At 38.1% G+C, this 16,054-nt stretch overlaps 1 protein-coding gene across 2 annotated transcripts in view; it reads left to right on the forward strand.

Moving 5' to 3' along the window:
• CASD1 (CAS1 domain containing 1) overlaps window positions 1-16,054 on the forward strand; it is a 32,313-nt gene that overhangs the window by 2,066 nt on the left and 14,193 nt on the right. For both annotated transcript variants that reach the window (XM_035545215.2, XM_035545216.2), the window contains exons 2-7: window positions 7,925-8,021; window positions 8,614-8,734; window positions 9,897-9,941; window positions 11,697-11,759; window positions 13,048-13,092; window positions 14,989-15,112. In XM_035545215.2, the coding sequence (XP_035401108.1) occupies window positions 7,925-8,021; window positions 8,614-8,734; window positions 9,897-9,941; window positions 11,697-11,759; window positions 13,048-13,092; window positions 14,989-15,112 (495 nt within the window). The remainder of the gene's footprint in view (window positions 1-7,924; window positions 8,022-8,613; window positions 8,735-9,896; window positions 9,942-11,696; window positions 11,760-13,047; window positions 13,093-14,988; window positions 15,113-16,054) is intronic.

Below are 16,054 nucleotides of genomic sequence, written 5' to 3' on the forward strand. Positions count from 1 at the left end.
AAAAACAAAATTAGCAGGTAGTACCTTTCAAAACAATCAGAATGAAGCACTCTTTCCACACAAGACATAAGTACATCTCGAAGCATGCTGCCAAGATTTCATACTATAAACCCTCCCCAAAAGGGTTATACCGATTTGTGGAAAGTGAATCAGGTGGTGGCTGCAAACCTGCTGCCGTTTTTAGAAGAGAGGCTGGGCCGTGCCAGGGGAGGGATCGCTACTTGCCGTGCTTTTTTACACGGTCTTTGAGCATCTGTCGTTGGCTGCTGTCAGGAAGAGGAGAGCAGAAAAACAAACTTTCATGTGAACATATGTTCTGCTACAGTGCGTCAAAGAAATTAATAATGAATTAAACGTGTGTGTATACTGTTGCTTTTCTGTGGATGCCTGGGAATATGGAGGAAATGAAAGAGAGCTGAGTATAAGTAACAATTGGTGAAATCAGTTTTGTGGGAGGTAGCTTATACGGTGTGTTTTTTTGTTTGTTTGTTTGTTTTTGTTTTTTGTTTTGCTTTTTTCCCCCAAGAAGTTGGATCTTTAGGTTATCAGTTTCTTCGGATATTAAAGTTTGTACATTAGTTGAAAAAGCACCTTCCTGATTAACAGAGAAAACGAGAGAGACATTTTTTGGACAATTCAGCCAAAGGGAGAAAATCACTATTTGTGATATGTGTATAACCAGACAGGGAATGCTACCCACAAAGAAGGTTGGTCAGTAATTAATCCTTTCTGTGGGACAAGCAAGGGCATGTTAAGCTTCTTTATAAGATGGTAGTTGTTTTTAAACTGGATTTTTTATTTATTTCCTTATTGTTTTGTGGAGGAAGACATTCTGAAATTGGTAAAGGCATGTAAAGACTGCTCCTTTCATACATACTCCTTTTTCTCACTCTGCAGTACTCTGCTCCAAAGTAGGAGTGAAAGAATTAGTATTTAGATTTTGTGTGTTCGTAGTGTGCCTGTAATTCTAAGATTTCATTTGTGACAATCGGATGCTGTAGTTAGCCTAGTTTATTCTGCTCAGATTAGAAACCTCTGTTATGCAGACTGGCATCTATTTTTCTTCTCCAACTGTAATCTTGAAAAGTTCATGAGGCATTAATTAAAGTTAAGAATAGGCATACACTTTATGAAGTGGTTGTTTTTGTTCTGCTTTCGTTTGGGAGAGCAAGACTTTACTTAGTGTTTCTTTGTTTTGTCTGATTATGTTTACGTATAATGGTTTGGGCTAACTGTAGCCTCTTGTGCAAATACATATTTTAGATAGGAGCAGCTCACTGTATTTCTCAGGCAAACTTGCTCATGTGAACGCTACTTGTATGAAAAAATGTCTGACTATAGGTGTGGTAGGTCAAATTTGTGATCGGGGAGACTATTGCATTTAGGGGTCACCTACGTTCTTTGCAAAACTTTAAGTGAATTAGGAGGAATTAAACTGTCTTTAACTTGCATACAGCTTCTTCAAAAAGTTAATTGGACTAAATACTTACATGCTATCCAGTAAAGTTAGGGCTGTGCGTTTTTCAGGTATTAGCATATTTCAAAGGTACAGTCTTACAGCTGTAAGAATGGAGATATGTTTTATTTAAATGTTTGCATTCTTAGAATCATCATTGAATGGTCAGATTTTAAACTACGTTTTTATTTTGAATAATAGTGCACAACTGGGCACTATTTCAATTTCTTTGAAATATATTTCAATATTTCAATATTTTGAAATTATTTCAATATAATAATTATATCAAATATCAATCAATTATCAATAATTATATCAATTATATCAAAGTAATTATCAATATATTTCAATATTTCAGTATTTCAATTTCTTTGAAATAGAGAGCATGCCTTTTAGAGAAGGTATTGTCAGTCCTGGTGTGTAGTGTGAATTTGAAATTTCACAAATTCAGTGGAAAAACATGATTTTGAAAATGTGATTTTTAGGAGGATAGCTTAAAAAAAAAAACACAAAGGAAGATCTTAAAAAGAACAGTCTGTGGTTTTTGTGTAGAATGACTAATTTTATTTATTTATTTATGTGAGATCTCATTAATGGTTAAGAAGAAGGTGCGTTTCCAGAGGCACCAACTGGTGTCCAGTTTATGGTTCTGGCTGCTGTTTCCATCTTGTCTTAGGCTCCTCCGTTCCCCCCACTCAAATTCTACTGTTTTGTCTGAAGAAAGACTCGGACATAAGTAATGCTCCTCATGGGTTTGAGAAACTTTCTGTGTTGCTTGGGGAAATAGTAAGATGTGCAGTATCTAGAGTCGGGAAAGAAAGCATACCTCCATGCCCTCAAATATTACCTCTATATGTTTAAAATTAATTTTTATACGATGTGTGATGTTTGGAACGCAGCTTCAGTAAAAGCCCCGTAAGGCAGCATAGTTTCATTTGTGGGCAGTTCCGACAGAGCGTAGAGCTGCTAAGCTTTGCTCATGATCTGAAGACAAGGAACATGCTCTGCTATGAAAAGTTAGTAAACTAAGATTCTTCAGTCTTGAAAACAAATGGCTTAGGAAGGATTGATAGTGGTCTACAGATCATGATGGACGTGAGCGTGATCTTTCCTTTCCCATACAAGACCGAATAAAACTAGTAGAAACCATGTATGTAAAATAATGAAAGAGCAGCAGCTGTGGGCATGGAAAATGCCTGTAGAAGGATGCTGTGAAGGATAAAAAATTGAAGAGAAGATAATGTGACTTTGTCAGAAATAAATCTGTTGAAGGTTTTATAAAATATGTAGAAATCATCTCTAGCTCAGGAAGTTCCTGGACTGAACGTAGTTGGAATAAAATTAGGCAAGAATATTATGTATGCTCTTCTTCATCCTTTGTGGCCTCTGCCGAAGACAGGATACCAGGCTGGCCTGACCATGAATACCGTCTTTATTTTCCTCTGCATCTTTTTCAGTGTCAGTTAATGGGTTTCAGAGGGAGTGGAATTAGTGGTGGCTTTTCCTTTACATGCCTCACTCTTATGTCACTTCGATACATCTTGTAATTTTCATCATGTGCAAAGTTGAGGTTCTTATAGCAGTAACAGTAGTAACTGTAAGTCACCTGTTCTCATAATCTAATCACAAGCCACATGAGCTTGGTAGCTTTTAAATTCTTCATGACAGTTTCATTTTTAAGCAACTTCCTAGAAATGAGGTGGTATAAAGAAGTGAATACGTTGGAGACACAAATTCTGTTGCTTGAAAGTCAATGTGCAGAAACAGGTTTTTATTTGACGTGATTAAGAAAAAGCAAAACCAGTCATCTTGAGTTCGTGGTTTCTATTAGAAAGATAACTATGCAGCAAATCTGAGCTATGCCAACGTATTTTAAAAGTAGGTAAAGATTCAGCTTTGCACGTCATCTGCAAAGTTCAGAGCTACTTCTGCAGAAATTTTGGCAGCAGGATCGGCAGCTGTCTTGTTAAGTAGCAATAGTTGGAAGAGGAGGAGAAATGCATTGATAAACTGCTTCTAGAAGATCTTTTCTTTAATCTGCTCTGCAACGGCACCGTGCTGACTAGTGAGACGAGCGCCGACTGGAAGAAAAAACCTATGTTGCTGACCTGGAGTGACCTGTACTGGTTGAAAAACGGGAGAGTGATAGAGACTGTGTTTCTGGAAATCTCTGAGATCAGCCTGCATCTACAGTCTAGGTCTCACTATGCTCGGAGAGCTCCTTGAGGTGTTCAGAGGCACGTGGTCCTCTGCGTCTGGCAGTTTACCGCATCCTGTTGCTGCTCGGTAATTAATCAGTTTGACACGGATAGTGCATGTGCGTTGTGATTATGAAGTGTCAATTTGATTTGTGGTACCTCAAGGATTTGCTTGAGAGGTTGTTGGTGAATTCAAGGGAAATCATGAAGTACCCTGGGACAAGTAATGGCCACTTGACAAAGTGACATTTTCATGACAAAAATTAGGAGTTTATCACTGAATGTGTATATTTAATTTAAATCTTAAAATACATCTCCTATGCTTCAAAATCTGCCTGACCAAGAGTTTATCGTGCGTGTTAGCAGTGTTATGTGTGGGTTGCTCATGGAGAACCGACATAAACCCAAAGCTATGACTCTGAGATGTTTACCCAGACACTTTCCAAAACTATTATAATTCTTCATGTTATTCCAGCTTTTTTTAGTAGTGATGATGCACTAGGAGTGGTAAGTAATTGAAGGGCCAGGAAAGGAAAGAAGCCTGTTTTGTTGCATTTTGAAGTAAGGCAATGAGGAGCCTTAGATAGTTGTATGTTACAATACTTGATTTTGTTACCATCACTGAATTTGGTTGAATAAGTGAGGCCAGGAGTAGCAGTTGAAAGACAGTCTGTTCTACATTCCTGTGTTCTGATTTTCGTGAAATTGGATAGAAGGAGTTTCAAAGAGGAAGATAAAGACGGAAGATGTCTTCAGCTGCCAATTCTTCCTTCCCTCAAGCTAATTTTATGTTCTGCTCCAAGAAACAGCATATGTGAGGTGCGTTGTCTGTACTTCCGCATCTGAGATATTCTTTGCACATCCTAAGTAAGAGAAAGTTAGAATTTTGGAGTCAGAAAACTCAAGAGTTTTGGGTGTCAGCTGCACTTCAAATGAGCATTTTGCTTCATGCTTTTCAGCTTCATAGATGGGAACCTTACCTTTTATTTTTGTGGGAGGACTGGGAAGGAGCAGGCAGCTAAGAATCAGCTTACAAATCATCATTGCCAATGTTAATGCAAGAGATTTCTGGTCAGATCTGTGATCCTGGCTCTGTATTTGTTGGAAATACAGATGTTCACATCATTCATGTATTCTTTGATGCTGGTTTGCCCTGTCACATTGAAAGGCTTATTTCTGCTGGCTGATAAGTCTCTTGCCAGACACTGGGATTGGAAGAGGGATTGTTAACCTTTTAACTTCAATAGTTGTGGAATAAAGGAAAGTAATGCTGTTGGGGAAGGAAGAGAAGAAGGTGTCATCTAGTGACAAGAGCAAAGCCTGCCGGGCACTACCTTCTTTATCTTGTAGTTATTACCTCGAGCACATTGGAAATGTTGGTGTTGTCATCCCCCGGGTTTCCGTGTTCTTCATCACCCCTGTTTGAGGAGTTACTTAAGGAGAAGGGCTCATATGTCCATGGGGGTTCATTTTATTAATTTGTATTGTTAGTTTTATTAATCTGTATTTTATTGAACTTTTTCATGGGGAAGCAAGAGAGGATTCATGCCTTCCTTAATACTTCATGCATGCTGTAGAAAGCAGTTCATTGCTTTCACAGACCAAATATTTTAAATAATTTCATGGATATTTATGGGGGAAATATACTTTTATGGAACATAGTGGAAAACATTAAAATAATTGTATTTCTGTAAAGCCAGTGCTTTGAGTGTAAGCAGTGAACGTTCAAACTCCAAGAGTGGAAACTTTTCAACTGTTAATCTCGCTCTTTGTTGCTGTTGAAGCAGCGATATTATAAACTATAATTTTAACTTTACGGTGTCAGCGTAGACCCTAAACTTTAGTGTATAGGGTAAAGTATTTCTGTAGATACGAACAGGCCAGAGTCAGACTGCTGAGAAACTGCAGTACCAGCAGACGGTTGCGTTAGCCCCCAGAAGGGGCTGTCCCACCTCGTTCAGCCTCTGCCCCTGCTCTTGTGCTTCTAGGCATTGCATAGTTTTCAGGATTTTACTCCTGAGGAAGGGAGATCCCTTTAGTTAAGTTGCAGGACAGATGAAAAGTATCAAGTGATTGTTTTCTTACCCATAAATGTAAATGCTTATAGTAAATTTTTTTCAATATAGACATTATTATCACAGTTTCTTCTTAGTGTTGGGAAATTATGAAAATAAGAAGTCATTGTAGCAATTATCCTAAGCGTAACTAAAAAAAAAAAAAAGTTGATTCAGTGCATATGAAAATTAAATAGCTTTGACTGTGATGGTATCACCGTAACATAGGCTACGTTTTCTTATCAGAATTTTGCACAGAAAGTCCTTGTTTATCCAGTGTACTTTTTTTTTGTTCTTATTCTTTTTCTTTCTTGGTTGAGCTGTGGCCATGTAGAAGCACAGAATCATTAAGGTAGGAAAAGCTCTCCAAGATCATCTGGTCCAACCGCCCCCTACCGCCAATGTCACCCACTAAGCCATGTCCCTAAGCACCACGTCCAACCTTTCCTTAAACACCCCCGGGGACGGTGACTCCACCACCTCCCAGGGCAACCCGTCCCAATGCCTGACTGCTCTTTCTGAGAAGAAATGTCTCCTCATTTCCAACCTCAACCTCCCCTGATGCAACTTGAGGCCATTCCCTCTAGTCCTGTCACTAGTTACCTGTGAGAAGAGGCCGACCCCCAGCTCCCCACAGCTTCCTTTCAGGCAGTTGTAGAGACCAAGAAGGTCTCCCCTGGGCCTCCTTTTCTCCAGACTAAACAACCCCAGTTCCCTCAGCCGCCCCTCACAGGACTTGTGTTCCAGGCCCTTCACCAGCTTCGTAGCCCTTCTCTGGACATGCTCCAGGGCCTCGATGTCCATCTTGTAGTGGGGGGACCCAAAACTGAACACAGTGCTCGAGGTGCGGCCTCACCAGAGCAGAGCACAGGGGGACGATCACCTCCCTGGTCCTGCTGGCTGCACTGTTCCTGGTACAAGCCAGGATGCCGTTGGCCTTCTTGACTACCTGGGCACACTGTTTAAGCACATAAGTGATACCATGGCTCTGTCTCTCTTTCCTGAAAATGTTACTGTAGTACCACTGATATTTTACATTTAGGACTGTGTGCTGAAATGGGGTCAGCAGTGCCTCATAAATTCCCACTCCGACAGACCTCAGACATCACCCTGCTGCTATCTCTTTCTGTTCACCCTAATTTGCAGATCAAGATAAAGCTTCAGATTTTCTCTTAATAATTGAGATAGAAAGTCTGCCTGTCTCATTATGTGTGGCTTCCAGCAGCTCTAAAAGTTGATAGAAAATGCTCCCTTCTTTAGAATTAGTGCCTGCAGGTTACAGTGGAGTAAAAGAGCAGACTTGCATTTATTGGAAGTCAGTTTTTGACAGGAAGCGTGATTAGGGGCTGTGGCACAGAGTTTCTGCACAAGCTAGCACAGGTACTCGTGTTTCATTCACCACTGTTTTCCTGTTTGTTGTGCTCTGAAAGGCCAAGTATGACAAAAATGTTGGAGGGCGACTCCTCTTGCAGTGAGCAGTGTTCAGCTGCCTTGAGTTTATGTGGCAGCAGAATCAGGTACGTTTACTGGGAGATAGTCACTGATTTCATAAATGAGGTATTTTATTTACATGAACTTTAAAAAGCGACCTGAAATCACCACCCACAAGGTGATTAATTGTAGTTAGTGTAAAACTTCTGGACTGGAAATGGTAGCTGCAATTCAGAATCATCAGCAAAATCTTATGTAAATGTTTTTTGTTTTGCCTGTTAACCCAGCGTGTAATTTCAGCTGTTCCAAGCTGACAGCTGCATCTTAAACAAGAAGAAGTAATAGACTTTCCTTTTTTTTTTTGAGCTCCATGTTCTGTACAATATGCAGTGTATGGTAATTCTGTGTAGAATGTTAAAGAATTAACAGCTTAATATAATAAAATTTCATATATATAGAGAGAGAGTAGATAGCATAGTTGATTGGCATCTTTTAGTGGGAACACCACGCTAGGTTACAACTTCCTTCCAACAGCAGAAATGGGATCATGAACATTTTGTGGACAGAGGAATATTTTTACAGAGAAGTGTGGTATAATAAGGGAGAAGGCGATTTGCAAAAAATTGTGCAAGACCTTTTCGTAAGTTAAATTTGGTTACTGCTGTTGCTTGCTTCCATTCCTTTGTGTTTCAAATATTGTCAGATTTATTTATTTATGTTTAGTAGCCGTGGGGCTTTGTGACTTTCATGTGACTGAATTCTAATCTTTATTTAATATTTTAAAGGTGATGATTCATGTGAGTATCTTTTGTCCAGTGGAAGATTTCTTGGAGAAAAAGTATGGCAGCCCCACAGTTGTATGATGCACAAGTATAAAAATAGGTAAGGAAACTCTTCCTTGGTTCATCTCCCTGGAAAGAAGAGTAATTATTGTTCAACTGCAGTTGAAATTGTTTCAAATGTTTTTTGATTTATGGCTAATTATCTAGGCTTTCACAAATAGACAACATTTATCAGAAGAAATTTTTGTTGTTGTATATTATCTGTGTATCTATAGTGTCTACCACATTTGTGCTTCTATATTAAAATACAAATAAATGTTGTTGGTAGTAGTACTGATGCTTGTCATGAAGAGCCGTCAGACAGTGCAAGAGATGGCATAACTTTGTATGTCCCTTTCAGATTACTGGAAGGGAAAATACTGTCCTGATTTGTAGAATTCCAAGTAGCTAAACGTGTACTAAAAGTAATCTTCCCTTGAGGAATTGTATGATTTGTTTTTTCTGTAAAAAAAAAAATCTGTATGCAAATTACTGTAAACCTTTAATTATTTCATCATGTTTAAAAGACTTACCATTCCTTAGAGCTGGATATAATATGTAGAATTCCCTGTATTGTTCTATAGATTTCTCTGAAGATTTTTTTTTCTATTATAAATTTCCTGTAACACAAGTCTTGCTGTTTTGTTTTACAGTGAAGCAAAAAATTGCCTCATAGACAAACATATCGTGTTTTTAGGAGATTCTAGAATTCGACAGCTGTTCTATTCATTTATAAAAATCATAAATCCCCAAGTCAAAGAAGAAGGAAATAAGGTGAGGTGGTTTATTTTGATGTTTTTGTTTCTTTCTTCTGTTCCCGATTCACGTCTTAATTCTTCTCTGAACTTTAAAAAATAAAATTAATAACCACAAAAATCACGCAAGAAACTGCACTGTTTGCTGGCCTAGCCACCAAGAAGAAGAACCACAAAATGGCATTCTGGAGAAGAGCAAGATTAGACTAAGATAATTGTTTGAGTACTAATGAGATGATTGGAAGTCTGAGAAATGAACTGTCAAGCTTGAGAGAAAGCTTGTGGCAGTCTGGGAATAAATAAATGAAGCTGACTTCTCCTATTGCAATTTAGGCTTTGTATCTGGCTTCTTGATGAGAGAATGATTGTTTCATTGTGTGTTTTGAAATAGTAGTAATTCATGGTTTACAATTTGTCATTTTTTATGTCAGTTAAATTGCTAAGGTAATCTGCCCATAAAATTCCTTGGGGCAATGACAGATTTCCAGGTCTAACTTGAGGCTAAAACTAAAAATAGCTTCTGGTCTCACCTTTGTTTTGATATCTGCCGCAGAGATTCTTGCGAGATGGAGAATGTAAACTACAGCCTGCTGTAGTGGAAGCAGTAGGAAAGGATTTAGCTGTACCACTTGCTGAACAGAATACCAATTTACATTGTTATATCATGCTTCTTAGGTCTCTCTTTTCTTGGGTGTATGCATAAATGTGTTGGAAAAGACACACTCCACTTTTAACTGTAGATCAGATTTGTCAATTAGTTATTGATTCTGTGGTTTAGAAGTGCAAGCTGGCACCTTGGCCAGTGGACAGCATGCAGTCTCTTTGACGTCTCAGAAGAAGACATTTGACTGATGGAAAAACTTTTTTTCTTTTTTTTTTCCCTAGTCTGTTTGTTAGGTCAAAGTTGCTGCCTAAAAATTAGGGTGAATTCAGCATCTGTGAGATGTTAGAGTGCTATAATTAATTTCAAGCTGAGAGGTATCTTTTGTCAAGCATTTATAAAATCAAGATCTGTTTCATAAACATTTTGCATGAGTATACTGACAAGTTTATGCAAGAAAAATCCTTTCTATTGAAGGTAACGCTTTGGGTGAGAGCAAATTAACATACGAATGTAATTTTTTTCTTCTCAAAGGTTGTTTTACTTTGTATTGTGGTGTTTTTTTCTTTTCTTTTGACAGCATGGAAATATCCCTTTTGAAGATAAATCTGCTTCAATTAAAGTGGTAAGCTTTTATCTGGCATTAAATTGCAAGTCATAATAATGCATATATAATTTCATACAAATTGCAGTCAGAGATGGATTTTTCAAGTTTCCACAAGTGTTGAAAAGTAAAAGAAGTTTTAGAGTATTAACATCCTTTATAGATCTTGAACAAAATACGTCGGAGTGTATCTCAACACGTTATATTTTGTATAAGATTGAGAGACTTTGGCTTTGAGTACTTGTATTCAGTGATGGCTTTGGGCATAAGCTCTGGAAGTGTGTGTAATTTTTCTTTTTGTCAGATCTTGTAAGTTGGCCTTTCCAAGAGTATTTTTTTGCCAGGAAGCTTACTCATTCACAGCTGTAGGGATATGTATTGGATTAACTTACTTGGAGTGGTAATTGCAATAATTGTCATTGAGCTGTCTGTGCTATCCCAACAAGTATCCTTGCCACTGTTTCTGCATAGAGAAATAACCACAACATTATTCACAATGTGGATATTAAAAAAATAAATAAAAACAAGTACTTGAGGGTAGCTTTTATGAAGGGCATTGTTGTATTCTGCCCCAGCAATTGAAAGGGTGTCCTCAATAGCTTACTTGCTTCCCATGACAGCTGTCGGTAGTGCTGGCACTCTGCTAGTCATGTATTTGTTTATCACCTGGAGGCAACTTATTTCGCTGTTCATGAACACCAAAGAAGCGGTGTATTTGCTGAGTTGTCTGCAAGTGAGTTTTCAGTACCTGTGTACATAGGTATGATTAGGGTACAGAATAACATTTTAGGATGTGAGCCTGTGGCAGTTTAAGCCTACTCTGTCCCATTTTGTTGCTGCTTACAGCATGAACGCAGGAACATAGAGTAACTAGCCCTGGTAATGCTGTGGAGCGGGCTGGTTTAGGAGTCGTTTCAGCCAGTTTACCTTGCAGGGTTTGGTTTTGGTCAGGTCTGATGTGGCTTGTCGTGTGATTATCTGAGTGCTGGAAAGTTGGGGGCAGAACGCAAAGCAGAGTAAAGGGCTAATGGCAGTGGTGTTTATATTGGCTTAGGCTGGGGCAGAGCTACATCTTTAAAACTCCTTAAGCCTTGGTACGCGTCTAACCCCTAAGGTTTCAGGTGGCAGGTTTGGGCTTCTGGGCGATGCCTGGGTAGTTAAGTGTATATTTGTACTCTGCTGCTGCAAGAACAACACTGTGCTTCCTTGCTTGGGCTCCATAGTGCTGTTGACATTATTGGCATCGTAGGTGAATTTTTACATTCTGAATGGCTGTGACCCAGTGACCTAAATGTGGAAAATAGTTGACTAATGAAGGAGAAAAGGGTTGGGCACTATTCTTGAAATCTCAAATAAAAAATGAAAAATCTGTTGCTAGAAAACTGTGGGAAATTTAGCAAAAAGCAAGCTGTACTAAATAGGTTATAGATGTGACCTTGGTTTTAGCCCTGATTGCCTTGGAAACCTGTGAGGCCATTCCATTTGCCAGAGGCTGAAAGTTACTTTCTTGATGAATTCTTGCCTCCTGAACTACATGATAATTTTTTTAATTTTTATTTTCCATGGAGACTAATGCAGTCTGGCAGGAAAAAAAAAAAAGGCAAAACAGCATTATCAGACTTTTCATGCTTACTATAAAGGAAATCTCACTTTGGGTTATGTGGTTTTCCTTCACAGTTGAATCGATGGCAATTAGTTAATTTTTTTTTTTAATTTTTGTTGTTAGTCTAATGCTTGTCTCAGTGCTTACAGATTACATCTGTGTTTGTTTTACAGGATTTCTTGTGGTATCCAGAAGTTAATGGCTCTATGAGGCAGCGCATCAAATCTTGGACTGAGGTTGGTCTTAAACTGTGTATTTTAGGTAAATATTGCAGCTGACCTCTTTTTTTAAGAAACATGATTATTATTAATTAGAGGTCAACAACTGCAGTGTATGACATTATATTCAGTCAGTTATGTACCAGAGATCTGAAATTTGACATGAAAATGAAAGGGGCATGTTTGCTGTCATATGTATTTCTTGGCATCTCATGGTCTCCCATGGATGGCTTTGCTTGAGCCAATAAAAACACCAAAACAAGGAGGAAAAAAAATTTCCTAGGGGCAGGTTGATTCATCCCAGTAGGAGCTGAAACGGTTTTACTCTGATTTGGTGGCTGTCTTGGTCTGTGCTTTCTGTGGCTATGTTTTTCTGTTACGAGACATTTTGATATTTGCATTAGTTTGAGTGTTATAAACTGAAGGACAAAGGCAATTTGGAAAATTAAAAATGTCTTGATTTTTTTTCAATATTACCTGCAAATTATGTAGTATTTATTTTGTGTCTTGCAGTTATTTTATAGATGGTTGTATTATTCAGCGTAAGGTTATGTAATTCTGATACAGAATAAAATGTTAACAGAATGGCAACTCATTTTTTTGTTTTCTTTCCTTTTTTGGACTCTGAATAGCTTGGTTTTATTTAATAATGGCCAATGGTGATTCGTTTGCTACCTTATTTGTAATTCCCTCAAGACACCTTCTATCAAAACAGCTAAAGTTATCATTAATTTTTCTTTTTTTGTGATTACTACAAAAAACTTGAGCTGTTCAAGCCTTGATGTTGCCAAGGCAAAACATGTAGTGGGGAGGTCAGCGCTGTCTGTTTCCTTGTTCTCTTCTATTTGTGTACATCTTATGTTCCTTGCGTTAGGCATAACTTTCGGACCTTTGGGGCAACAACTGTCTTGTTCTGTTTTTGTCACTGGTTTTGTGGTCACTTTAATCAGTACAACAGATCAAACAGATGTTTGAGAAAGCCTAGAGATGCAAAAAAAAAAGTGTACTTCAATAGTGTGACCTACAGTTTACTTGACCTTAGGAGGAGGTGTTTAGATAGCATTATAAATTAAAAGCTAAATAGATAGTGATTTTAAGTGCTTATTGATACTTTGCACTCTATTAGAGGAAAATGTTGGTATTTCACACGTTGATGTCTTTGTAATGTCCCTGTAACCATTAAATGATGGACAAGTCAAGTCAGTTAATTTAAGATACAAGTCTTCATTAACCTTCTCAATAAGTCAAATTATAAATGAAATTTGTGAATATTTTAAAACTAATTTATTTTTACTTTCTGACTTAGGGTTCTGTGGCAAAACCTCATATAATTGTAGCAGGAGCTGCCACGGTAAGTTGTACATATATGGGGTATTTGAGTAAAGAGGGAAGTTTTAGTAGGATAATTTTTGTGCTCTCAAGCTGGTTACAAGATAAAGTGTTTTATTCCAATTTATAATAAAAATATGCTACCAATGAATTTCCTGCTTCTAGCTAGTAGTTCTGAAGTATTTTATTATAGCTATGTGATATACAGTACTTGCTCACTGGCAGCAATAGTGGTTGATAAGCTTTGATTAGCTTGGATCGTAGGTAAAAACGGAAGTAGCTTCATTCCAAGCGGATTATTCATGAAGAAAATTCAAGTGCTTGCATACTAACTGGGATGCACGTTTAATAAACTGCATCTTTTCAGGCACAAAATACTGCATTTGAGTATGGACCAGCACGGAATGCTCATTTTGGGTGCCCACATTTCTCTTAGGCTTATATGGGCAAAAAGCTGGCATGAATAATTCAACAAAAGGATTTGCATTTCCTGGGTCTTGTTCCACTGGAAGTTTCCATCACTGCTATAGGCTGCAGCATCAGAGAAAACAGGTCTGACAAGGACCTGAAGAGGTTACCTAACCCATCAGTTTGCCACAAGGCAGGATCAGTTGTATCTCCGCTGTGCTTGACAAGAGTTTGTCTAACTAATTATTTAAAACTTCCAGTGGTGGAAGTCATGGTTTCAGCCTCTCTGAAGTAGTCTACTCCAGTAGTTTACTGGTACTGGGAGTCAAGAATCAAACTGCTCATCTCATTAATTTCACATTTAATGTCCCCTTCTTCCAAATACTTTGGAAGTGGAATTTGAAAGGAATTAGCTATTATAATTTCCTATCAGCTCAGATGCAGAGGGGAGAAAATGCATTCCATTTTAAACAACGTACTTTGAAAGCTGTTTGGTTTAGAGACAGTTCAGGAATTCTACTGATCTGGAAGCTCCTGAGCATTCTGATCTTCCAGGTGAAGATCATGTATGTGTGTGTAACCTCCACGCATTTCCTGAGGGATCAGAAATTTTCTGTTTCCTTACAGATGAAAATCCTAAATTCTCTTCCTCTGTGGGATCCACATAAATATACAGCACTTTAGTGGCATGATTAAGCCTAGAATACCTCTGCTCTGTCTGAAAATCTAGCATGTCTTACTAGCATGAGTAATCACCGTATTTCACACAGAAGAAGCTGTTACATACGGGTAGTATGTTGGCACAGAAGACCAGGTTGCAAAACTGTAGGACTCTTGGCTAAATAATCCATTGTACTCATATGGATGTTAGTATGCTGACATTTCTGGACGGCAGAAGAGACACAAAGCAACAACATGAACAACATGAATGTGATGCTCAGCTCTTTATAACACAAACCTATTTACACAAAACACAGGATTTTCTAGAATCCTCACAGGGATTTCTAGAGTTGGCCAAAGATAAATGTCCCCGATTTTAAGAGACTTGTAGAAAAATACATTGCTTCGAAAATCTGATGTATCAGCAACGGGAACATGGCTAATGGCAGTGTGGTAAGCTGCTAGTAGATGAAACTTTGGCGTGACCTTGGATTTGACATTATTTTGAAACTTCTCTCTATCTTTAACTGTCTCTGTACTCCTTTTTCATAGCTTTTGATTTGGTCATGATACTTTAGTTTGGACATGTCTATCTTAATATGTCAAAGCTTAACAGTTTATAAATAGAAGTAAAGTGTTATAAGCTGGAGAAGCTCCAGCTAGTACAAAACTCAGCTGCTGGCTTATTTTAAGAAAAGGAGGTTGCTCTGAGACTGTCTCCCTGGTGCTCTGCTTTTTAAAACCTGGCTTTATGTTCAATAGAGTATGTTTCTTAAAATGTATGTAAAAATACTCGAGGTATTTTAGCTGTGCATATAGGTTCTGAATCTCTTTTTGTTTAATTTTCCAGTGGTCTATCAAGATTCACAATGGCAGCAATGAAGCCCTCACACAATATAAAATCAATATCACTTCAATTGCACCTCTTTTGGAAAAATTAGCAAAAAGTAGTGATGTTTACTGGGTCTTACAAGGTAAAGTAGTGAACAGTTGGTAACAACAATTCATACTGTTGCTGTCTGTTGAACCATTCTTTTGTAGAAGCATATGGAGAGCTTAGCCCATACCGCTGACTTCCATATTAAATATGTTGTTTGGATTCTAATGCGGCTTTTCTTGCAGCCATAACAAGCTGGCACCTAAGTAGTTGTTAGTAGCAATGGAGATCTTAATTCTCTCTCAGGAAAGTCTTTTGCCTTCTGAACTCTTAATTCTGTTAGCTCTCTCTCAGATTCAAGATGCCAGGAGTATTCTCGCAGTGGTGTGCTCCATACATGCCTCAAGGGAGTCAAGAACACAAATGCATAAAACATCTGTATTCCTGTGTTCATATTCCATTAAATTTTCAGATTACATAAATAATAGGAAAGGTTCAACAGCCTGTGCATGTCTAGAATGAATAGACACATACTCTAAAGAATATAGAGAACTCAGCTCTCTAGAGTGTACACTTCTGTACACTAAGCACTGATGAATTAAGATTTGGAGCCAGAAATCATGGTTCAAAATGAGCCTGTGAGATTTGTTATGGCACTAAGCTTACATTCTTTTACTTTTCTTTATTAGAACTCAGCTATGTCTCTGAAACTGAACAACGAGCTGATAGTAGAATGTGCTCCTGGTCTATTAGCCGTGGAATGTGACATTCTCATCACCTCAGTAAGGTGATGTTCCAAATTTCTGAAAAGCTGAGATTCTACCATCAGTTAAACTGCAATCAACAGGAACAAGTGGAGTATGTTTATAGGCTGTAGCTAAGAGGAATGAGAAACAGGTTTCTATTGCAGTAACTAGAGTTCTGAGATTTTTTTTCCCTACGTGTTTGTTCTGCTGCTTATCTTCTATCCTCTTGGCTTTGGAATCCCCCAGGTAAAGGTTCCTTTACTGAGAAAAGGCATCAGCAGCTCTACACTCTA

This window comes from Cygnus atratus, chromosome 2 (genome assembly GCF_013377495.2).
Source record: "Cygnus atratus isolate AKBS03 ecotype Queensland, Australia chromosome 2, CAtr_DNAZoo_HiC_assembly, whole genome shotgun sequence".
Lineage (NCBI taxonomy): Eukaryota > Metazoa > Chordata > Aves > Anseriformes > Anatidae > Cygnus > Cygnus atratus.